The sequence below is a fragment of the Nannospalax galili genome, unplaced genomic scaffold (assembly GCF_000622305.1).
Source record: "Nannospalax galili isolate Female #2095 unplaced genomic scaffold, S.galili_v1.0 scaffold91, whole genome shotgun sequence".
In the NCBI taxonomy this organism is placed as follows: Eukaryota; Metazoa; Chordata; class Mammalia; order Rodentia; family Spalacidae; genus Nannospalax; species Nannospalax galili.
Genome location: NW_008332583.1, coordinates 4,649,008 through 4,674,573, shown reverse-complemented (window position 1 = coordinate 4,674,573; position 25,566 = coordinate 4,649,008). Strand labels below are relative to the sequence as shown.

At 42.1% G+C, this 25,566-nt stretch overlaps 1 protein-coding gene across 1 annotated transcript in view; it reads right to left on the bottom strand.

Annotated features, from left to right (window-relative positions):
* Positions 1–25,566, bottom strand: part of Fhit (fragile histidine triad diadenosine triphosphatase) — a 922,623-nt gene that overhangs the window by 13,884 nt on the left and 883,173 nt on the right. The window contains exon 7 of the mRNA XM_008827509.3: positions 11,497–11,595. Coding sequence (XP_008825731.2) covers positions 11,497–11,595 — 99 coding nt within the window. The remainder of the gene's footprint in view (positions 1–11,496; positions 11,596–25,566) is intronic.

Here is a 25,566-nt window from a genome sequence, read left to right as displayed (position 1 = left end):
AACCTAGGCTAGCCTAGAAGTTGCCAAGGATGATCTTGAACTTTTATGTGACCTTTTATCTGTATGAATATTTTGTCCACATGCATTCAACTGCAACCATGCATACAATGCCTATGGAGGACAGAAGAAGGTGTCAAGATTCCTCAGAACTGGAGTTATAGTTGTCAGGTACCATGTGGGTGCTGGGAACCGAACTTGGGTCCGTTGAAGAGTAGTAAGCACTCTGAGCCATCTCTCTAGTCCCTAATTGACTAATCTTAGCTATGAAAAAAAAAAAAAAGTGGTCCTAAATTCATTCATTAGGTTGTTTTGTTTAGTTAGAGAATTAATTTTGATTTGGTATTTTTTTTCCTCATCTGTGATTTTTTTTTTCTGGGTGTATCATAAAACTTCATTGAAAAAATATTTCTGAGGCTCAAGAGAACCATAACATTCAAGAGTTACCATTTTGTCTGTCACAACGCACTTTTGCCTCCAAGTGCTTCCATTATATTGTTCCATTTGATTTTTTTAATTAAAAATTTTAACACTTTATTCTAATTAACTCATAGGTACAAACATCCAACAGCTGGTTTAGGGAAGCCATTCCATACTTGCCGAGTCCCAGACTCTTGACATTTCAGTGAACAGTCAGGCCATTCTGAAGCTTTGCTTGGGTTTTACGCTTTCATTATCAATTACTTTATTTAGATGGATCTTTCTTCTTCAATACCCAGAAAGTGGAATTCACTTACTTCACCATGAAAGGAGCTAAAACTAGAAAAAACTTTGTAACTCTGTGATTTTTAAAATAAATTCTAGCTTTCTAAGTTAAAAAGCAGTAACTCTATGTCTTCTAACCATAAATAAATAATTGTTTTTGAAATCTATGCCTGATAATTCCAATTTCTAGGTAAACTGAGATTGCTACCTTATTCATAACAAAATACTGTAGACTGAGAGGGTTGAGCAGTGGAAATCTTTCCACAGCTCTGGAGGATAGGCAATCCAGCATCTGCTCTTGTCTGAATGATGGATCCCATCCTGCTATGTTATTTCTTGAAATCCCCCTTAAAAATATTTTTTATTATGTGTTTCCATACGTGTCTATGGTTTGAGAATCTATGTATGGGTATGGGCATGTGAGTATAAGTGCCTAAGGGGGCCAGAGTAATCAAATCCCACTAGAGGTGGAGTTATAGGTGGTTGTAAGACGTGATCTAGGTACTGGGAACTAAACTTGGGTCCCCTGCAAGAGCACTGCATGGTCTTAACTGATGAGATCTCCCCAGCCTTCTATCCTGAACCCTTCTCCTAGTGATCAGAGAGAGACAAATCTGCTGTCTTCTTATAAAGCTACTAATCCTATCATGAAGGCCGCACATTCATGATGTCATTTTAACTTAATTACCTCCCAAAGGCCCTACCTCCTAATACCATCACATAGAGATTAGGACCCAGGTATCTGAACTTAGAGGTAGGACACAATCAGGGCATAAGAAATTGTTTCCTGACATTTTTTTGTGTGTTCATGTATGAGCACAGAACAAAAACACATAATCTGCATATTCTACTATGAAATGAACAGTAATTTAAGATCTTTAGCTGGTGTTACAGTCTTTTGGGGAATATTTTTCTGCCAAGAACCTGCTGGATTAGCAATTTGGGAATACCTTCCATCAATTTCCATCAGTACAGAGACGTTCTCAAATGTCCAGAGAGTTTGATGATGGGCTACAGTTGGTATAAGGGCCCTTTGGCTCAGTCTTATTCTAAGGTGTAACTTTATCAGATCCTTGCTGTCGCACTGGGGTATGACAGGTTTTCTGTTGTGGGTAGACTCTCATCCTACCATCCTCTCTAGGACCTCATCCTCACATGGACCTTCAGTGGAAAAGCAAGCCCAGATGGATTTCTCTGGGCTCCTGTCTTCTCTTGACCTTGTAAATTTTTTATCTTGTTATTTCTAACATTCTAAAATGTTCTGTATGGGTTTTTTTTTTTTTTGAACACAGTGGGAGGTTTGAGTCAAAGTATTCAATCGGTCATTCTTTTTCTTTCCTTTTTCTATAGTCTGAAAACTCTTCCTCTATATATTTTAGTATTTAATGACTATTTAAACTAACTTGATCTACCCACATTATTTATCATTTAAAAAATACTGAACAACGGAGGCTGGAGAGATGGCTCAACAGTTCAAAATACTGGCTGCTCTTGAAGAAGACCCAAGTTTTGTTTCCAACACTCACATCACAGCTAATAACTGTCTATAACTCTAGTTCCATGAAATCCCATGCTCTCTTCAGACCTCTAAGGGTACTGCACTGTATGACATGGGTGTACTTATATATATGCAGGTTAAAAATTCATACACATGACATAAAAAGTAAATGAAATATTAAATAGGGAACCAATAAATCTACAATATTGGCATAATAATTTCCTAGTTACTGTTTTGTTATCACTAAAATAATCCTAGAGTGCATGTGACACGCCTTCCTCTTCACTGTAATACACAGATACGGAAAGTGACGTACAAAATAACAATCCGTCTCAATCCAGAGAATAAATTTCAATGTTGCTGGAGAGCTTCTTAATTTAGACTTTGCCACTGAAAGTAAAAACCAACATGGCAGACAACATGGGTGTGATTTTGAAGACAACAGACTTTGGTCTGGTAGTGGTTGCATGTTTTTGTTCACTTGGTGATTATCATAAGTGAGTGATCTCTTCTCAGAATAGGGCAGCGTGAGATGGGGGTGACATTTTTTTTTTTTTTTTACAACTATAATGTTCAGTTCATCAGTCTGTTTCAAAGTATCTTATAGAAAGTTCTTTGTTAAGCACGAAAAGCATTTGCTCTGGAAGATGAATTACTGGCCACCAGACTTTTAACTCTTGTTCCTAATATATTTACAGGAAATTTTGGTAGGGACAGCAAGGATTGCTCTATAAGGCTTTAACATGGTAATAAGTAACCAAAAGAGCCAGGTCAGTGCGGTGGGGCTGGGCAAGGGAAGGGGGGAGCTGCAAACACTCATGCCTTGTAGAAGCTGGGTACAGCGAGTTTAGGTTTATTCCGATCAGTGCTATTCTATGGGACCTTTTTAGAAAATATGTTCTTACTCAGTTGTCCCTAATTGGAAAAGAACATCGGGAGGAATAGAGGATGCCGTATAAGATACTCAGTCTCTAAAACTTGCCACTCATGGGCTGAGCCCAAAGAACATTCCGAGCTGTATTTTAAGTCACTGCAGAAGCATTAATAAACCAGAAGGTGCATGATCTAGAGCCATTACCATAAAAGAGGTGGCGGAGGGATGTTGTAGGCATCAGAGCAAGTCACGTGAGTACACATTATTATGTGATGCGGTCAGGATTATGTGAATTCCTGTAGTCTTTCTTCCTATTAACCTACCAGGCTCTCTAGACATTTCTTTCCCCTCTTTCCCTTTCTGGCAAGAGACAAAGAGAACACTATCAGAGGTGAGAGAGGCAACCAGCGAAAGGAAGTCTACAGAGAAAAGAGTTTTGAGGTTTTTACCATAAAGAAGTAGTTGTTTACTGTGTAGCCATTCTTTACTGGAAATTAGTTCACCAGGCTTTGACTGCTTCCATTTTCTAAGAATCAAGTAAAAAGCCTAAAATTTTAAGAAGTTATTTTTGTTGATCTGACCATACTTTCTTGAAAATAATTCTATGCTGATGAACCATGTAGTTCCAAAATTCATAAGGGTTAACCTGAGATACTATTCATTTCTATTATAGGTAGAGCTTAGAGATCCCCTATCATCTGTAGCCATCAGTGACCTGTAAAAATATTTTGCATGAACTATTAGGTCTATGTTGGAGAAAGCTGGATCTCAATAAGACTTTTTTTTTTGGTCTTTTTGAGGCAGGGTCTCCCTATAGCCCCAGCTGTCCTGGAACTCACTGTGTAGACCAGGCTGGCCTTGAACTCACAGATATCCACCTGCCTCTGCCTCCTGAGTGCTGGGGTTAAAGGCGTGTGCCACCCCACCTGGCTAATAAGACATTTTTTAAATAAACTAAAAGCCTATTTTGAAGCTTTGGGTAGACAGTCTTATGGGTAGATATCCCAAGTACCTGGAGGGTCACCCTTCTGAGTTGTGATAAGTCATGTAATGGGATATTATATTTGATTATTTCTCAATGATTCTGTTTTAACAGTCCCAATTTAGGCTCCCAAGGACTTGGTTTATATTTATCTTTAAGGCCTTGCTGGTTCTAGAAATGCAGAGTAGAAGAGGGGCACCTTGAGCCAAAAGAAGCAAAGACTGGAAAGGGAACAGGAAAATTTCTTTTCTTCTCTTTAAACACTGGGTCTTTGTTTCTGACAAAGAGATGTGGAAGGTACTCAAGAGTCTTTAAAGGAAGGATCTTCTTTAACTCTTCCATGCTAAATAAAATCTAGTATATCAATTGAAGGATTACCTAACAAGGACAAACACTTTTCATTGTTCTTAATGAGAACCCCCCCACACACACACCATGGGGAATTTCCTAGTGAGTTCTAGACTAAATCCATCCAGGAACTGAATGAAGTTAAGGACTAGCCCCCCTCCCCCAAGTTCTTTCTTGCCCTCTGAGTTTTTCTGAACAAATGCTGTTTCTGCAACGGGCAGACCCTCCCTAAGGCTGGTGAGGTAGATGTCAAAAGGCCCAATTTACAGACCTGGACAAGTGCTAACCAGGCAGACCAGCCCTTTCTCCTCTGCTTTCACTCTTAGAGATGCTCAGCGGCTAAAATTACAGTGCCAGAATTTCCCTTGACAGTGTATCTGTAACTAATAATGCTGTTTTTGGGCTGACTCAGTGGGTTTGAAATTGCACTGCTCTGTTACAAGGAAATGAAAGGCAACCAATTATCTTTAAAATAATGACACACACAGAGGAGAGTTTGATGAATTGCAAATGATCTCTGCTGACATAACAGAGTGTGGAAACCTGTTCTGCTCTAACTTCCTATCAGAGTTGGGTGTGAAGTTTGCATATTTTACAACATACAGCCCTCAGGTCTAGTGAAAAGGAGATGACACAATCTTTCCCTTCTGTACATACATTGTTGAATTAAAACTGGGTAGGTAGCCCACCAACTGGTGTGTAGAAGCAGAAAATCCAAGTGTTCGGTACCTGCATGGAGGCTTACCATGCTGTAGTAAGGAGGCAAGGTTAGGTAAGAAATGCAGATCCACTGTCATCTAATGTGATTTAGAAATACTGAAAGAGTCATCCCGGAAATCAGCTTGGTGCACAGGGAACCAGTGCATAAATTCACCAAGCCAGGAAGCACTGAATTCCTGGAACCAAGATTCCAACCTCATCAGGGACTTGATAGGTGGACAAGGAGACAGCTGCAGCCCCAACCAGCAGCCAGTGAGCTGCTCACCTCTCTGCTTTTCATGATTGCTCAAGATGCCATGATCCAGTTGCTTTCTGATAGTCAAGGGCTAGAGAGAAAGGCTGAATAAAAAGCCAGCTCCCCTGCTAGAGCATAGGGTTAGCTAAAATAGCTCAACGCTTAATCAATAGGCTAATATTGCTGCCTTGATGGCTGCCAGAGGCTGTACACACGTGTGCTTGTGCAAATGTTTAGCCTGATGGTCCTAACAGTTCTCAGGTTGAGGAGTTATGGGTTTATGCACAAAGAAAGCATGGATTGGGGTTTCTGCTTAGACTTGTACATACCAAGCAGTCAGCAGCTCATGGCCTATTGTAATCCTCTGACATACAGGGCATCTTGGCTACAGGTGTTGACAATGTTCTCAGCAAGCCTTTGATTGCTAACATACTCTTAGCAAGCAGTATGATAGGCAGCCCCTGGAAGAAGCAGTTTAAATAGATGTGACTGGGCTAGACTAGGTATGCCCCTGGGAGGCAGTGGGGTGGGGCTTATAGCTCTCTGCTGTCTTCTATTCAGGTACTGGGTTAGAGTCTGGTTTTCTCCCATGAACCTTTTCTTCTCCACATCCGAGATGGAGTACTGCAGTCACATGCTCTAGATTTGAATTGTGGCCACTGTAGCTTCTCCAAAAGTGGGAATCACAACGCTGTTTGAAATATCTTAAGGAACCCACACTGAATCTGATTTTCTTTCAATATTTCTAAATAGAGCAAATAGAGAGTTTTAGGGGCTCAATTTAGTGATGGAATTCAATGTCTAACAGTGGTTGGTCTCACTTTCCAGCAGACAGAAAGCTCAGTCACGGTAGCTGTGGGCGAGCACCTCTGGGGGGCTGGCATTTTATCAGTACTGTTTTTTTTCTGTATTGTTATGCATAACTTCTAATTAGAAGTAATATTCTCTTTTTCTGCTAAGGCTAAAGATACACAGTTGAAGATAAATGCACTGTGATGCAAAAAGTGAATCAAGGAAATAGTAGTGCTCTAGGCTGTACTAAAAGACAAGAGAAATTGTGAAGTAAAAATGGGAATGTATGAGGCTAAACACTGGACTATCCGAAGTCATATCATTTTAGGGATGTGGTCAGATGCTAAAGGAAGGAGAAGAGGGAGGAGGGCAGCCTAGGAGGAATGGAGCCAAGTCAGTTGTGAGACTGAAGTCCAGTTTGGTTCCTACCACCTCCTTATAAGATGAGAGGCTAGTGCTGGAGAGGGTGGGATTAAGGAGAATAAAGGAATTCAGCAGGAGAGGAGGAAGTCCTCTTCACCAGGAAACCAGAGAGGCCCCTTTACAGGTGAAGAGCCTAAAGGATTCCTTGAGGAGCCTGTAGCAAGTGGCTGGTAGAGCGAGTTCTTTCAGCAAGGTGGGCAGTATACAACCTAAGAACAGGGCTCTGGGGTTGGACTGATATGTTGGCATTGTGAATGTGGTCACTTGTTAATCACTGACCACGGAAAAAGATTTAACCTGGCTGAGCTTTGATTTTAAAATGGAACATATTCTTATACATTCTCAGTAACTACTTGTGACTGCCATCCCTCCCAGGTCCCATCCTATCTCTAGGTGTGCATGCTGGTAAGGTCAAGGTTTTACAGTTGAAACAAGTCTTTCAACTCACATTGCCCGAGATGTATTAAGGTGCTACTGTGAGTATTATCAGAAAAGCTAGGTGGGGCCAAATTCAACTCAATTTCGGATAAATGAAAAGTATTTTCTGAGTTTAGGTAAATTTAAATGTTATATTGCTCTATTTAACACTGTATAACTTTCATGTATGAAGGTGCACTTTGAAAAGGAAGGAGTCAGCAACAAAACCAGGAGGACAAATCCAAGGACTAGGCATCTAAGGGGAAGTAGATTTAGTCCGCTGTAATGCTGCTGTGAGGCACTTCGCCAGAGACGACCACTCAGACAAAGTTTTGCTGAATGAAAGTCTTTGCTGGCCAGAGACTACACAGGAGTGTGGGAACACAAATGTGCAGCCCCAAGCCACCTGTAGGATAAGCTTTTATACAGAAAAAACATAACCAGGGGTAGAAAACCCCCTTAAAAATTTCTAGTCTATTAAGCAACAATTACTATTTTGCAGAAGTAAGCCGAGCATAACCTATAGATGCCATAAATTTTCAGTAAGTAGGTGCATTGCGGGACATGCTTACCTGTTCCCAAGACAACTGGGGTCCTGCTGATGTGCACCCATACCCTGGGCCAACTGCCTGATAATTCCAGAGACTAGAGTCAGCCTAAACTTTAACATGATGTAGCTATGGTCAAGAAGGTGCCCTGTCACATGACAGGTAGTAGCGATGCTCTGGGTAATTCTTAAGGATCCTAACTTTAAATCCCTGCTCTCCACATCACTAGCCATGCCTACAGCATTATCTTCCTAGTCTCAGAGTTCCAGCATGTGGATTCTCAGGACATCATTTGATTAGTATATAACCAAAGCACATTAAAGAGAGATAGCTAATTAAAACAACAAACAGGCACGGTGCCCAGTGGTTTGTGTGACTGCATAGAGCCACTGTCTTGCAACACTTGCAAGTTAAATGACTTAATCTGGAAGCCGGATAAATTTAGGTCTCCAGCCAGAAGCAGAAACTCACAAAGGAATCTGGGCTTATAAATTTCAATCTTTGTAAAGCATCTAGACAACACATTGTGAGAGAGACCCTTACAGTTCCATAAAGGCTTCAACAAAAGCCCAGAGCTTTCTTGCCCCCACTTGAAAATACCCATTGCAGAGGAAACTCAGAAAACAATATCAGCTTTGGAAATTAAGCCTGAAGATGTGGGAGCCCCATTTCAACAGGACCCTCCAAAATGACACACAGCCTTTCTGAAGAGGAATCGAATAGAAAGTGGTCAGCGGTCATGCCTGTAGGCCACTGTTCATTTGATCAATCCTTTCTTTTCAGAAAGAGAAGGAGAAGGTGAAATCCTTTCTTTACAGAAAGAGAAGGAGAAGTCAAAAAGATTAAAAATTAAATATGATAGACAGCTTTTGTTGTGCCTCGCTATATCTCTTCAGGAAGGGAACTTGGAGCCAACACAGACATGACAACAAATGAAAGGAGCTTTCGAGACATGGTGCCTGAGCATAATGCACTTGAACTGACAGGGCTCAACGGGCCTATGGAAAATGGACCACTTGCAAGGTGACTTAAGGCTGAGCAAGAGCCTGTCTCAGCAAGGCTACCCTAATGGGGAGACCAATATCACCTACTGATGATGCCCACAATCATTTACGTCCTTACCATCATATCATTAGCCTTGCAGCATTGCTCACTAGTACTGGCCTCTCTAAGACAGCCAAAAGCCCCCTAGAAGGACCAAAAAAAAAAAAAAAAAAAAGGGAGTACACAATATTCTAGGAAAAGCTTAGTCTGTTCCTGTAATTCCCTACTTTACCTCATGAATGAGCCTCCCCTCCTTTAAATCAACTATCACAAGCCTGCACTCATACTTTGAATGGGTTACTTAACCTAATACCTTATTTTGTCTTGTCTCTGCAATAGTGACAAAAACTTAGAAACCTGTACTACCCACTTGGAAGAGGCTGCAATGTGCTCTATCAAGACCCTCCCAGCATTCAATTATTGGTAACAGAAAATGGGAAAAGTACTCTGGGCCATTAAGTAATGAAAGTATTTTACAGAAAGAGCTGGGAAGAGAGAGGGTAGTTAACACACATGTATTTTAAACTACCTTGCATTTCAAAGCAAACATAGTGTTTCCCTTTAACCTTCAGGGGATTCTGTTTATGGCCACCAATAGATGCCTGGAACCAGGGATAGTGCCAAACTGTCTATGTACTTTGTTCTCTTCTGAACATATAATAAAGCTTAACAAATAAATGTAGGGCCTAGAGAGATGGCTCAGCAGTTGAGAGCATTGACTGCTCTTGCAGAGGACCCGGGTTCAATTCCCAGCACCCACATGGTGGCAACAACTATCTGTAACTCCAGTTCCAGGGGATCTGACACCCTCTTCTGACCTCCATGGGCACTGCATGACATAGGTGCACTGACATACATAACATGCAGAAAACATCCTCATACACGAAAAATAAATTATTAAAAAAATAAAATGGAAAAATGGGTCCTTTCAAAATATTGCACTTACTCCTTTTCCTCTAACGAATAGAAGGACTAACTGAATACAGACACTGCAGCCCCAGTCTGTCTGATAACCAAGTGGATTATTAAGTAACAGGAGGGAAGAATGTACTGTGTGCATAAACTGGACAGAGGGATGACTTTTGTGTTGGGGAGATGGAGCCAGAGAGCGCACAATTCATCACTTTCAGGGTTCATTTGAGGGAGAACTGCTGAACCTAGAGAGGGTGAAGCCGTGGATGAGGAAACTATACACTGACTACGACTTCTAGCTGAAAATAACTGCTAAGTGGATGACACAATTATATGTTTCAAATGAAGAAGGATCTAATTCTAATCTGTGATGATTTAATCATAAAAATGGAAAAGAAACTATTTAAAGGAGAGGATGTTTGTCTAAGGTCTGTAATCACTATAAAGGTGATTATGGCACCCTGCATTATATTTAAATTTGGATTTCACATCGACAGTGGTCAGTCAAGGTATGTCCCAATATTAAAGAGTGAACTTTGTTATGAATAACTTTCTGAAGACTCATGAATTCCTTGACATCTGTAAAAGTGTTGACAAGGAGATGTGAACTACAGTTCCCAGAAAGATAATGCACCTACCAGACTGACCGACTAGAAATTCAGGGACTGTGGAGAGGTTGGAATGCTGCAGCCTAATTACAATTTCTCTCGGCCTACCTTAGATGCCTTAATTGTCATTCATTTCCCACCTTTGTGTCTGACCAAGTATCCTTCTGACTATCACATGAAGCCTTTGGGGATGTATTAACAGACCCCAGCTTCCACCAACACAAAAGCTAAGAATTATTCAGAATCTGAGACCTAGAGCAGAGGTTTCCCCACTTTGCTGTGACTCACCTGCCTCATATGTCCACTAATGGATATGAGTAGAGTGCTGATTTATGACTTTCTTCTAGTACTATAATAAATTTTATGAAACTGTTACCATGTTAGAGCATGGAATTTGGGATAACTTAAATCTGTGTTTCAGGGCAATGAGAAATCATTGGTTCCAGAATAAACTATCTCTTATCCTTTCTGAAGTGAGATTTGTGGGGTTTTTTTTTTAATGTATATATATTGACAGAGGCTAACTATAGCTGTCTCCCAAAGTCTTAAGCTTAAGTTCTCCCAACAATCAAGCAAGCAGTTTCCTTTCTCTGTCATCAGAGCTTCCTAGAAGCCAAAGCAAAAAGAGCATACAACTGTAGAGAAAAGGCCCAGAATGGACAGGGTGGGACCGTGTGTAGCTGAAATGGGAGGGAGGTGAAGAAAACTGGCTCCAGAGCATGGCTGACGCACAGAGAATCTGCAAGCTGAGCCTAGGGCAGCATCACCCCCTCAGACTAGTTTCACTCCTTCAAAGAGGTGGGCATGACAAAAACCACCTGCTCTGTGGAAAGCAGAGAGAGGCAATGTGCCCCGAGGTGGGCAGAGGGTAGTGGTGGTGATCGGGAGGGGAGAGGCATCAAGGTGAACACATGAAAGAAAGAAGCTAATAAGCAGAGGACTGGAAACGCCTCCCCTCAAGGGCTACCCATCAGGGATAGAGCATTCTCTACAGGCAGGAGTAGCCAGGTATATGATCCAGAAAGGCCGGTTACTCTCCTGGCTGCACAGTATAAGAACAGGCATCCTCTCCCAGCTCCCTGGCCCACTAGAGTGCTGCCTTTCTGAATAAGCTGCTGCTTTGTCTACCACTACCCGGATGCCCCTGATTCTGTTCTTTCTTCAGGGACGAAAGAACCTGGAAATTTCAGGGAGTTGCTCCCCTGACTCCTATCCACGTCCACAGCAGTAGGAGAGGGGGTCAATTTCTCAAGGGTCCTCCCTCCAGTTTTCACAACTGTTGTGGTCACCTGGAGAAGCCTTGGTGTGGTTGTTTATACCCTCCTTCCCAGCCAGGGCTCTTTCCTGAGGATGGTTGGGGGATCTCCATGAGGGCGAGGTATACAAAGCTTACCTGGAAGTAACCACGCAGAGCCGCAGCCTCGGCCGCCATCTCCTCCTCGGATCTCCAAGAGGCTGGGGAGTCCTCTTCCTCTTTGTCATGCTTCTGGAGCTTGGGAAGAAGAGAATGGACAGGCTCATCCTTGGATCTCCTTTAGTAATGTTAGGGGAAGGGGAAGTGAGTATCATTTTCAGAGTAGAGGCCTGTAGGTGCCTTAATTACATTAATTGCCAAATTTTGAAAATAGAATCATGTAAGAACGGACATTTCTGGCTTCTCTAATAAAATACCTAATTAGGGCTATATACCTTGTGTTCGTCTGCTGAGGCTGCAAGTGCCTGTGGCAGACTGAGGCCAGGGAGGGTACAGGTTGCTGAGGGCAGCACCCTGCCATTCACCCCAGCCCCAGCCATTCTGTTGGTTTCTTTGCCTTAACAGGCAGAATTCCTTTTACTGACTTTCCAGACTGTAGGCGTGAACTGGCCTCAGCCCATTTTCAGTCCTCCGTGCTGGCCTGCACTTTACTTACCACTGTCTCTGGCTTAGCCTGCCTTCTGCGGTAGCTTGTAACTACCATGGCAGAAGAGATCCTCCCTTTGGTTATCAGGCTATTAAAACACCAACACTGAACCCTAAAAAGAAACTTCCTGGCAAGTTGATGCTGGGGATGGGACTGCTGAAAGCCCTGGTATCAAATGGTGGAGGGACTTCCTTCCCGAGATTTCACGATTCTAATAGCCTCCTTTATGTACATTTGCTAAGTTGTGTTTCATGTTTTCTATAAAGCTGTAACACTGTTACAAAGAAGGTAGAGAGAGGTCTCTGTATGGTGGTGTATACCTTTAATACCAGTACTAGAGTTAGAGGCAGGTGGGGCTCAGTGAGTTTAAGGCCAGCTTTGTCTACATGGCAAGGTCCAGGCTAGTGAGTCTCAGAAAATAAACAATTAATAAAAAGGTGGGGAGAAATTGAGTCTTTGTCTCTCAAGTTTGGCTAAACTATAAATAAATCCATTTTCTTTTATCAATTGATTTCTTAATTTCTTTTATGAAGTGGCAAGGTTATGAATCTAAATGCATGCATTACAATAGAAACTATATGAGAAATCAACTTAGAAAATTAACAATTGATCTTATTCAATTCGGCTCCTCAGAAATATGCTTACATATATATGCTCAATTCAATGTTCATTTCAGATTTCTGCATACAGAGAACTAAATCATCTCTCCAGCTCCCCAATTTCCAGTTTAATTTTTTACTGTAATTCCATTTTGTTCCCCACACGTGTCACTGCTTGGTGTGGCTTTATATACCCTATAACAAGCTGAAGGTATAAGTTGCTCACAACATGCGTAGTGCAGTGTTTTGTGGTAAGCTGATTTAGATAAATGGTTCCTAGTACTCCCTGTAATAACTGGCAGCTATGATGTGGGCCTCTGTGATGCTCACTTCATGGAATACTCACAGCTTTCCATAAGGCAGGTGGCCCTACTTCATTCCATCTACCCAGGAAGAATCTGAGGTCTAAGGAATTTCATTTACTTATCAGGTAGGTATGGTAAGTACCAGCACTGTCCCCAACAACATTCCTTTATCTTGGGGAATCTATACAAAGAATAGGTAACTCCACAGATCCTGTCCCCATTTCACTGCATATTCACTGTGAAGTTGAATACTTTGAAAAAAAAATCTATCAACTCAGTGCTGGTCAAATAGTCAGCCAGTACCAGCCTGATAAGTTGATTCCTGGAACCTGTGTAAAAATGGAAGGAGAGGGTTAGAGAGATGGCCCAATGGTTAAAGGCACAGGCTGTTCTTGCAGAAGACCTGGATTCAGGTGCCAGCACCCATGTGGCAGGTCACAGCCATCTCCAGTTCCAGGGCATCTGACTCCCTCTTTTGGCTTCTGCAGGGCAATAAGCATACATTGTACATTTAGGTACATGTAGGAAAACGGAAGGAGAGAACTGGCTCTACAAACCCGTCCTCTGATTTCCACATAGCACCACAGCATGCATACCCTGCCCCTCACAACACACGGTAGACAATAACAACAAATCCAAAATTCCAACTAAAATAGTGAGGTTTGTGTTCCCATGTCCCAAATGCTCAGCCTAACCCGGGGACCCCACTCTGGCAGCCTGCAGCAGACAGAGACATTGTTCATTTATTTCAGCACAAACTTTAATGCATAAGGCAAAAGCGTACGCAAACCATAGATAGCCGTGCTCTATCCAGCTGAGCTGTATTTCCACTGAGGAAGTCTGAGCCTAAATGAGGTTCATTAGCATATAACCAGGCCACAAATATCTTTATGAGGGTCATGGATCTTCCTTTCAGAATTTGGCTGCTAGCACACTGGTTTCACATTTTGCCACATAGATTTAATTCTCCTTAGTAGAAGAAAACCACATTAAGAAGTCATTTCCTTCTTCCCAGAAGCAGATATGACGCAGTTGCTACCAGCAAGTCGGATGGGATTGCTGTTCTACCCGAGAACTAATTTCCATCGTGTTACTACCTTTAGGTCTGTTATAAATCCATCTTGTAACAATCTGATGGGAATGACAACAAAGTGAAGCCCGGAAACATGGCCTTCCCACTGCGGCTGTTGCCGTCGGAGGACACAGAAATCAAGCTTTAAGTACCTCATCGGCACAGGTCATACCAGAAGAATCCAAATAATTTAGAGGCTGAGAGCATTAATGCTTCCTGGTTATTAGACATCCTTCTCTTGGCATCGTTTATCTTACAGATGGCAACACCGTGTCCACACTTAGAAGTTGTTTGAGGGAATCAGGAAACCAATAAAACAAACCTAAACATATTTGCAAAATTCTGTTGGACATGATCGATACTAATAAAACTTTGGAGATTCCTCTTTCAAAAGCCCCAGTTGGAAGCTTGTAGTTATCTTTAGGACACTACAACCCTGGGTGCCCAGCACAGTCACCTGGGAGACGTTAAAAAACAGAGCTTACACCAAGGATTTTGATTGAATGGGGTTAGAGATCGAATAAAGAAAAAAAAAAAAAAAAAAAAAAAGAAAAACCCACATCTATTGAAGAGGTCTGGGTACACAGGTAAGAGCCTACACACAAACAGAAATACAGGTCTCAACCCTCTATCTGTGGGGCCAGGACCTTCCCTCGGATCACCAAATCCATACCTGTTCAAGACTGATACAAAATGATACAGTATTTGCGTATACTCTCTGTACAATACCTGACATACTTTCCCACCTGTAGATAATCTCTAATACACAATACAATGTTAATGATATGGAAATAGTTTTTTTGCTCAGCTGCTTGGGGAATTAGGACAAGGGGAAAGGTTGTATATGTTCAGTAGAGACACCATTTTCCATTCCTGGTTGGATTCCAATCCACAGGTGAGAATCCATGGATTTGGCGGGCCCACTGTAACACAGCTACCTTTAAGCCTACTGTTGGGACCCTTTCAATGCATCACATCTGTCCTTGGAAAACTCTGCTGTCGACTGCCTTCTGTTTACAGTAGGTCTAAGGGACCTCTGGGCCACAAGGTTTGTCTCAGCAGTACTAAGATGCTAACTAGTCCAGGAGTTTGCAGTCTCTTCAAGAGTGGGAAGCCCAGGGTGGGGGTGGGGGGTTGCGGTAAGATTTGTGTCCTAGACGAGCACTCAGGAGACTAAGAAATTAAATATGCCGAAGTTCATGGAAAAGTTCTACTTCCCTGAGCTGAGGTACCCTAAGAACCTGGTAGCTGTGATCCTAAGCAGTCACTTACCTAAAGGCCAGTTTACCCTGAGTGACCTGTGATGGGGGGAATTTCATTTGTAGATGGACTTCCACATTACTGGGGGAAGGGAAAGGAGAAAACTAGTAAACACAAATGATATTTAATCTATCCCTGCAGTGCCCGGGGCCAGTGCCCTCTCCAGCAGTCAGGGCAACCCCACAGAGAGGACACACACCAAGTGGCAAATTGTTAGTGTTATGGGCTTACCAACTAAAAGGTGGTGGGCCTGGCTCACTGGAGGAAAAGGATTTTAAGAGGATCCTAGATTTCAGGGCTGGAGAGAGGGCTCAGCGGTTAAGAGTACTGGTTGCTCTTACAGAGGACCTGGGTTTGGTCTGCCACATGACAGCTAATAACAGACCATAATTCCAATTCCAGGGATCCAACACCATCTTCTGGCCTCTCTGGGCATTGCATGCATGTACATACATGCAGGCAAACCACTCATACACATAAAATAAAAATGAATTTTTTAAAAGGGTCATGTACTTCACAAAGAAATGGTTTGTCATAAAGAGGGATGGGAAAAAGGGTGTTATTTAAGTCGCACCCAACAGGGGGTCCCCAAGATGATGACATACAGTCTACAGTTGAACAGTGACAATATCAAGCTCCTGGACCTCCTTGTACCTCAGTGTCCCTCTCTGTAATTGGAAGCGGGGGAAGACTTGTCCGTAGTGATGTGCTGACACCTAGTAAGTGCTCCTCAGTGTTTGCTATCACTGTTGACTATTACTACACCTACCATTATTATTTTTAGGCTAGATACACTGTTCCTACAACAGTGACCACTGACCACCCCAGCCAGTCTCTACCCAGAGTCAAAGCACCTCACCTAGCAGCATGGTTCTTTGGTGATCAGGGTGTTTTGGACCTATGCACCCTGCCAAAGACGGAAAGATACAATCAGAACTGAACTCTACCAGTCAATTCTACTGACACATCCATGTTTGAGAACAGAGTTTAGATCTCTCATTTCTAGAATTACACACAAAAATCTCTAGCTTTCGGTGTTGATGCAAGGAGGAAGTTATCAGTAGAGGTTTATCACTGGTTTAAAAAAAAAAAAACAATATCCCAGAGGTAAATCATGTTGTTAAGATCAAAGATGGTCAAAATTACCCTGGGAGTATGGTTACCTTATCTAGCAAATAATGTACAAGACATTCAGTTAAGTTTTTGACATAGCAATGTCCCATGTATTACTCGGACCATATTTATGAATTTTAAATATGGTATTCGTGTGTTGTCTGGGATATGTTTGTTTGTGCTCATGTGTATGCAGGTGTGTGTGCCCTTTCGTGCTCTTGGAGAAGGCAAGGGTCAATGCCTGGCATCCTCTGATGTTACCCTCTACCTTATTTTTCGAGACAAGGTCTCCCACTGAACCTGGAGCTTGCCAGTTCAGGTAGGCTCTCTCACCAGATAAGCCACTAGGATCCACTTGTCTCTACCTCCTAGCACTAGGATTACAGGTGCCTACCACTATGTCCAGTTTCTTATATGCGTGCCGGGGATCCAAACTTAGGTCCTCATGTTTATATAGCAAACACTTTGCTGACAGCCATTTTCCCAGCCATAAATATTTGCCACTTAAGGAAGCTCAGTTAAACTCTGCTAACTCAACTTGGAAGACCCTTAAAAATGTGTCACAGGAAGAACAGAACTTGCACTTGGTAACTCTGTTGTTCCCAAACCTGTCTAGCTATGAACTGTGAAAAAAACTCGGGTTGACCAAGAAGATCACATTCAAGGCTAGGGTACTATGTCCTTTATAGCCACTATTACCATGTGCAGTGCAGCAAACTCACTAGAATTATTTGATTCCATAGTGTGTTGGTTCCAAGATATACAAGTCTTCACATTTTAACATTTCTGAAACCAAAATATGACCTGTTGCTAACAGTGTGTCATGGTTTTTCTTTCTTGGCAGTACGTACCACAGCAGCTCTTCCAACTGACTGTGTGCTGGGATTTGATGTACTGTTCTCCATCTCTCCCTCTGATTTAAGTCAGGGAAGTTAAATGTGACTCAGCTTGCTGTGACAATGCCCAGCATCAAAGCTCTCTTTCTTCTGATGCCGCAAGGGTTGAAACTTTCTATGGACACTTTGTTCTTTGGAAGAAGGTCCCCGGCAAAGTGACAAAGTTTGTAAAAACTTGAACCAAAGTCTTTATTCACGGTCAACAGACTGCAGTGTGTGATGGTTCTTCTGAATTCTGTTTCTATACAGCTTTAAAAGAGATTTTCTTAAAGAATGTATCTGCAGTCCTCTCACTTGACCTGCTTGAAATGATTTTCGGGGAAGGTAGTGTTAACAGGATTTCTGATGGAAGTCCTGATATGTGTGGAGTTTGACCCCGCTCCCTCCTGCGTAGTAAGCAGTAAGTGTGTTATCTCCGGGTATGTGGGGTAACGATCGATTCCCTGAGGTAATGCTCAAGCAGCCTGGATGACTGACGCTTTTCCAGTTCTGTAATGGAATACTGTATGAGGAATCATTCGCAGTAATTTAAATGTTTCTCTGATTTTGAAAACTGTCGTAAATATCAAGCTTTCTTTAAAAGGAAGAAAACCAATTTAATACTGTTCTTTGAAAAGCACGTACCTGAATATAAACTTGGTTGCTCTTATAAAATAGTACATTTTATTACCAGTTTTATAAAACAATGTGTAATGGACAAAACTTCAACCCTTTCTTATGGACTAATGTTTCTATTTACATAGGAGTTCATGTTAAATAAATTCAAAAGAAAACAATGACATTGAATGGGAAATTAAACCGTTACTGCTGTCAAATAACACTTATTGAGCACACATTATATTACAGGCCCTGTACTAGATTTCATGAACGCTGTCTTAATAAGCAAAAAATATTTGTCTTCTGGAGTCTTACCACTTGATATGGTAGGTAGATTCATACATAGATTATTTAATAAGTCTTGGTGGTGTAAGTGGACTAGACAACTCCACTCAGGTGTGTTTGGAGAAGATGGAAAATAATTCTTGCTAGAAGCGGGGGGTCTGAGATTGACCAAGCATGTCAGAGATTTGGAATGGGTATGAGACGGTGCCGAGATGGAGAGGAAAGGAGAAGGAGCATTCTGGGCAATGGGAACACCTCCAGGAACCATGTCATAGCTGAGCCAGGTCCTCATCATGTGCCCATGACTGGCTTCAGCAGCTACCCACACCTTTCCTCAACTAGCTCTTCATAGAACCTTGTATGCGTGGTCTTCTTCCTTACACTTGAGATAAGGAATCCTTGAGTTCTGTCTCCATGTACTAGGCAGATTCCAAAGGCAGTTATTCACTAGATTATAGGGAAATTCAGGTAATCAGCAGAGCATTCATCATTTGATTAGTCGCCAAAGCTTTGACTTAAGCATAAACGTGCTTGAATACTTTTTTTTTTTTTTTTGCCTTCTTAAAGTGCTGCCTGTGGGGCCAAAATGCTGAAATAAGCTCTTCTATTAATTAGTGGCATCCCACTTTCAAGGAGTATAGAGTGTTGATGTTAAGAATTTGTAATCCCCTGAAGTATTTATCAACGAGAAAATCACAGCACTGGAAAATAATTATGCCAAACCACTGTACTATCACAGAGCCCAATTGCTTATCCAATTATATAGTAAAGTATCACATTGTCAAGCCGATTGCCAAAGCAGCAAATGAGACTTTGCGGGCATCACAGTTTGGCCCAGATATTCCTCAGCTAACTAGGAACACGATGGTAATATTTAATATACCCATAAAACATGTACAAATGAAGGTGGACATTTCTGTTTGGCCAGAGGAGCACATACCTGCATCTAGTAACTACCTCGACTGATGGGACACTTAAATGTGGATGTGCAGTTTCCCATAAAATGTTAGAAGTAGTTCGCCAAAGAGAAAGTGCAACTCCTGATCCCTAGAGGAGTTGATTTCAATTCAAACATGCAGAGTCACCTCCTATCAGGAGAGCAATCATTGAGGCCACGCTGAAGAGTGTGCATGAGAAAACTCCAGGCAGAGCTGTGTAGACCTGTCACTGTGCTTCATGGCTGGCTGCCATCTAGAACTTTCTTACAACACATTATAAAAGACAGGCCCGGAGCTAAGCTATGAGGGTTGATGGGTGACTTGTTACGTTTGAAAATCATCGGCACAGACAGGGTGAAGTGTAATTCGGCTTATTTGTAGGACACCCCATTGTTAAAATTTTCTGCTGTAGTGAGTCTTGTGTTCATAAGGGACATGACTGATCTCAAGTAACAGCTGGGCTTGGCATTTCAGATGAATACCCCATTATAGCAATAGCCTGACTACTAGAGTTCAGTAGAGAAATCAAGTGCATCTACCAGCAGGTTTTTGCTCTTCAAATAATAATAGGTTCCCAACAATTTTCACCTTGGTAAAAATCATCCTGTCAGACTCCCATATTTATGGGAGAAATGAGCAAACCACAGTATCATCCCTCACTGCCTACCCATGTCAGGCACAAGGAGCTTTTCAGAAAGCTGCTGTCCAACATGCTGAATTACAGTTTCCTTCCCAACATACTTCCTATGCAAATTCACCGTTCCCATTTTCGTCATGAAACCCTCAAGTCAGCTAGGATGCAAATCACTTAACCAATGTCCATGGAAGCCATGGAGCAGAATTTGTTTCTCTTAAAGTTTACAGACTCCATTGCACCCCTGGATCACTCAGTGATGTCTTTAGAATTCTGATTAGGTCAACCTTTTTGTACACATGCGTAGTACAGCAGTAGCAAGAGCCTACAGACACAAAACTGCAAATAGGGAGCCACCCCCAAGCTGGGGTCTGGAGCTGGCTGGGGCTCTTCCTCATCTGAGGGGAAAAATTGCATCTCAGGGAAGTTCTCAGAAAGTAATCACAGACAGCACTGCCTCACCCCAGGCTCTGTCATATCTGAGCTCTACTGGTTTTCCAGTGGGTGGGAAATTGGTGAAGCGACAGGAACTAGAGTTTTCTCCCAGTTTGATTTCCTCGGGCCTGTTTCTAGAAACACACTTACTGAGAAATGAAACTCTTTCTGAAAGCAAAGTCTGCGATGGCATAACGTCAGAGATGGAAGCATTTATTCTAAAAGCAATTTCTTTGGCCAGTCATGTTCTGTAAGCCTTCTCCTCCTGTGTTTCAGATATTGGTGTTTGAGCGAGAGTGTTCTCCTTTAATCCTGGAGTGATGTCAACCTGTGGTACTCAGAACTGCAATGGAAGAGACATAGGGCCAATTTGCGCTTCCCTTTGAATCTCCTGAACATTTTGTTTCATATTTCCTTCTGCCATACATGGCTTCTTTCTTTGAAGGCACCTAACAGTGTCTTTGGAAGCATGCTCTCCAGGCAGGAGACCCCTCCCCTAAAAGGGCAGACTGTCTGCCATATAGGAAGCCAAGCCAGCACACAGCCAGGAAAGGCAGGCAAGCTCCCAACTAAATCCACACAGGCACAGACTCAGATTCCTTGTCAACCAGTGTTCGAGGCGGCAGCGACTGTGTTCTCAGGATAAATCCCATTTGGAAAAGCTGACCCAGATGGGGGATTTGCAAAGTGCCAGTTCCTAGGCATTTGAAGCTCCTTCTTTGCAGAATCTGTTGACATATTGACCAGATATTACTATGCCGATACACTGTATTTCACAGTGTGATGAAAAGCAGTTTGGACAGCATTTAGACCTTTCAGCGGCTTAAGGAAGACAACTTACAATCATCCCTCATTCTCCCACGGAGGGTTCCAGAATACCGGCCCTCCAATCCCCATAGGATAGGACAATCTTTCCCTTGGATAGGATGATGTAGTATTTGTACCCCTTGCATATTTTAAACCATATCTTGGTTACTCATGATACTTGATATAATGTAAACAGGGGAAATAATTGTTATACAGTACTGTTTAGGGAAGAAGAAGGAGGAGGAGGAGGAGGAGGAGGAGCAGCAGAAAAATTACTTCTGGAGTTGTAGAAAAACCATTTGGCAATTTCTCTCCCTTCTCCTTCATACATATTAATTGAAAGGGGGAGGAGGAGGAGGAGGAGGAGGAGGGAGAGGAAGGAGAAGGAGAAGAAAAGCCTGCATAAGGGCCCATTGTATTCAAATTCTCTAGAAGAATAACTTAAGGCTGTGTGGTCTGGGAAAATTGCTCTGGGAAGGGAACCTGAATGTCCTGAGCAAGGAAAGAGGCTGTGTACTGTCTGTGCTTTGGCAAATTACTAGATCAGAATGAGAAAGTTCAAAATAGAGGGCGAGCGATGAGCCAGAAAAGTGGGTAACACCCCAACACCTTAATGTGAGAGACCCAAGTATTAGAAGGAAAGAGGACTGAAGGATTTACTGCCAGCCTGCTTTTATTGAGCCTCTTTCTTGTGCCTGGCTCAGAAGACAGTGCCAGGCAAATGGGAAGTCCAGATCCAGGGAGCTAAGGTGTAGAGGGCACACAAGAGTTCGACTCAGCACCGCCTCTGAACATGGGCAGTGGCACTGCATGGATGGATGTTTGCTTACTGAACCTCTTGTTCATCTACCATTGGGCCCTGCTAATGGGAAAGTGTAGAGAGAAGTAGGTGAGCAGCAAGCTGAGCAGGGAGGGCACAGCTGGCCTGGCAAACATCCTCCTGCACATTTGCTATATGTTGGACAAAGCTACAAGAGCTAGTACCATCCAGTCAGGGGCCTGGTACCCGGACCCATCTGTTGGCAGACAGAAAAAATGACTAACAGAAAATCTGCATTCCAAGGGTGCTCATGACCTATTGCTGTGGCCACGATTCCTTCTTTTTCAAAGAACACCATTCTGCCTAGAGTGCCAGAACCCCTCCTCTGAAGCTGGTCCTCACCCATTACAAGTAAGGGCCTCTGCTGCCTACAAATCTATTTACTTCTCACTGGAGCTGTTTCAGTGCCCTTCAAAGAACCTGGCCTGTGAGAGTGAGTTGCACAAACAAATTAGGAGCCAACCTTTCCCAAACGCCTCTCTCTATTTCCTTTTAAAACATTCTTTAATGAAGACATAAAGCCTGGACTGCAGCTACAACACTGAGCTTACCGTGCATGACAGCAGATCTTTGTCACCAAGGATTTCAGTAGTTTTTTTTTTTTTCCTTTAGCCAGAATACTTGAAAGAAATTGAACTTTCCTTGTTATTGGTTCAACTGTTCGTTTTATATACCCTATAATTGTCCATAACCCAGAAACCAGCATAGGCTGCAGAGGTATAAAGCAACTGTAGATACTTCTTACACATACACACTCAAATATACACACTCACATACACACATACATACTCATACACATATATACACACATATTCATACACTCAGAAACTTACACATACATGTATCCACACACTCACAGACACAGACACACTCTTGCACATTCTTAGTCTCTCACACACACATGCACACACACACACACAACTTTACCACTGTGACTCATTTGAAGCATCAAGCTAGACAGGAGATGCCTTCACCTACCAGCTTCTTTTTGTGACTCTTGCCTCCCAAGTTTTTATTACTGAGGGTGCTCAAGAGGCGGTGGAGAGGGTCAAGGACAGAGATACAGGTGCAGATATGGATAGGCAGATGTAAATTCATTTGGAAATTTGGTTTCTTTGCTCTTTTCATTCAAGCTGAAAATATTGTCGGGAGTTAGAACTTCATGAATGAAAAGCTCCTCAGACCCTTTCAGGAGTCTTAATCTTTTAATTAATCTCATCTTTCTGCTGCTCAAAGGTGAAATTATTATTCTTATGATTTTGGTGTTCTATTTAAAGGCCCAGAAACACATATTTGAAAACCTCTTGTTCCTGGAATCAGGGTTTGACACGGTGATTTAACATACTCTGATCAAGCAGTTCCATGACACCTGAACTAGAGTCAGAGTTGGACACAATGATGTAAAGCACTATGGACCAGCATCCCTGTGACATCTGAATCCTTTCTACTACACTGTCTCCAAGGGTATCAGGGCCATGGCTTGTACGATCCAGGTGTGAGGCTCTTCTAACCTATGAGACAGCCAAATTGTACTAGAAGGCTAGAAGACTAGAAGAACATGAAGAGCATCAATGCTCCATCACAGTAGGGGATGTAGTATGATATAGTGATATAGTAGGATAGTTGAATATTACACAGCAAGCAAAACAAATATTCGATTGTGACACAGCCCAGATCCAAATCTTCCTTTCTCAACTCCTAGTCATAAGACTTATGGCCAGCTTTTAGAGTCACAGACACATTAACTTATGTAAAAGTATTACCTTCAGCTATAGTTGAATTTGAGTTATGCCTACACCTACCAGTAGGCTAGAGAGCACATGGCCCCTCAGGATGACTTTGGCACTAGTGGTAAGAGGATATGGGAACAAACCTTTTGTAAAACAGTTTGGCATGACCTCCTAATGTTGACAGTCACGATACCCCATCATCCAGCAGTACTAGTCCCATGAACAAACTCAAAAGAAATTACTGCACATGCACAAGACATATATGAAAAATGTTCAAATTATCTCTAATTAAGAGCAGGCTGGTGAGATGGATCAGCAGGAAAAGGTACCTGTAGCCAAACCTGATGACCTGAGTTCAGTCCCCAGAGTGGAAGGGGAGAGCCAACCCCCAGGAGTTGTCCTCTAACCTCCACATACAAGTCATGGCAGGTGACTGCCCTCCCCCCAAAGATTAAAAAATGTAAGTTTTTTTTTTTTCAATAAGGGCATGTAAATCATTAACTCCCATCAGAGTACTCAGATCAGGTGTGACATATTCAGGCAACAGAATATTATAGAGTAGGCAGAACAACTACTTAAAGGTGACATAAAACCCATATAAACAAATCCTAACAAGGTATCATTGAGGAAAAATTATTCATTATCTAAAGACAGCATGATGTTTTGTTTTTAAATGAAGATTTTATAAAGTTAAAAAAGAAATAGCCTTGAAATTAGACAAAAAGAAACAGAAAGCTGAGTGGTGGTTACCATGGGATGGGGGTGGGGTGGGGTAACAGTGTGGGGGATGCAGGGAAAAATCTGGCATTTGGAATTACTATCTGCTTTGATGTAGGACATTAACATAGGTTTCATTATAAGCCACGGGTGTGAAGATAACCATTGGTCATTACAGAATTGCTAAACTGAAAAGCAGGTTATGAAGGAAAAAGAGAAGATTCTTGGGTCACAGGTAAGATTGTAACATGCTGGAAATCAGTTTCCAATCCAAAAATCTCCATAAGACAGGCATACTGTCATTTGCCAAGAAAGTGCAGAGGCTGTGAACTGGGTTCCAGATCTCTGACATTGATGTGTCCTTTTGCTGAGTGTCCCCCAGCATCTATTTTGGATATAACACTTCACAGAAGATGCTGGTCTTAATGAAAACTCTGCCCAAGAGCCTTGTGACTGTAACATGGGCATCCCAATGTTCTCTTCTTAAGTTTGTTCTTTATTTCTGAAGCACAGTGCTGCTTGTCTAGATGTTCATAAACATGTCTGCAATAGGGATATAAATTTCATACACTTTCTACATTTCATAATCTCTTTGAGACCTTTTGTTTATGCTAATGCCCACACCAAGTCTGTATTTGAGGGTTTTATAACTCCATCTCCAGTTGTGCTCCCTGGCACTGTGCTAATGAACGGTGTACTGACTGCTATTTGTGTAGAGGATATATGCAGAATATCAGAAAAATTCATTCATTTTGAAGCTATTTTGACTTTGGCAATAACTGGATGCCATTCATTGACATTAGATTGAAGCCTAGTAGTCAAATTATTAGTCCAAATCTGCAAACGCTCCTAATTGCTTATCAGACTGCGTCTAACTGGGTGCCAAAAATCTAACATTTTTAAGTCAGGAAAACTGATTTTTTTGGCTTCCAAGAAGCAAAACAGCCCAGTGATTAACTGTCCTTTCACTTGGCACATGGTTAGTTTGGGCTTTAGATGCACAGACAGCCCATCTACTTACAAGGGAAGCTGCATTCAGGACTTGATCCTTCAGCCAAAAGGCAGCAAAGTCACCAAGAACAAGTGATGTTCTGTGGAAAATGGCCCACCTGTTCCTGACTGAAAAAGAAATAACCTTGGTTCAGTGCTGGGCCTTTCTGCTCCAGGAAAGTGGACATCGAAGGGTGAAAGCCCACATATAATGATGGCAAGAGTATATTGTCACATTATGATTGCAATTGTTGGAGCACTGGGAAGTGCTTACTCTCTGCCTGGCCATGTGCTAAGTGCCAGGTATGCAGGGGTACAATGATGATGGTCTCATTTCATCTTCATGAGAGTACCCGTCTCATGG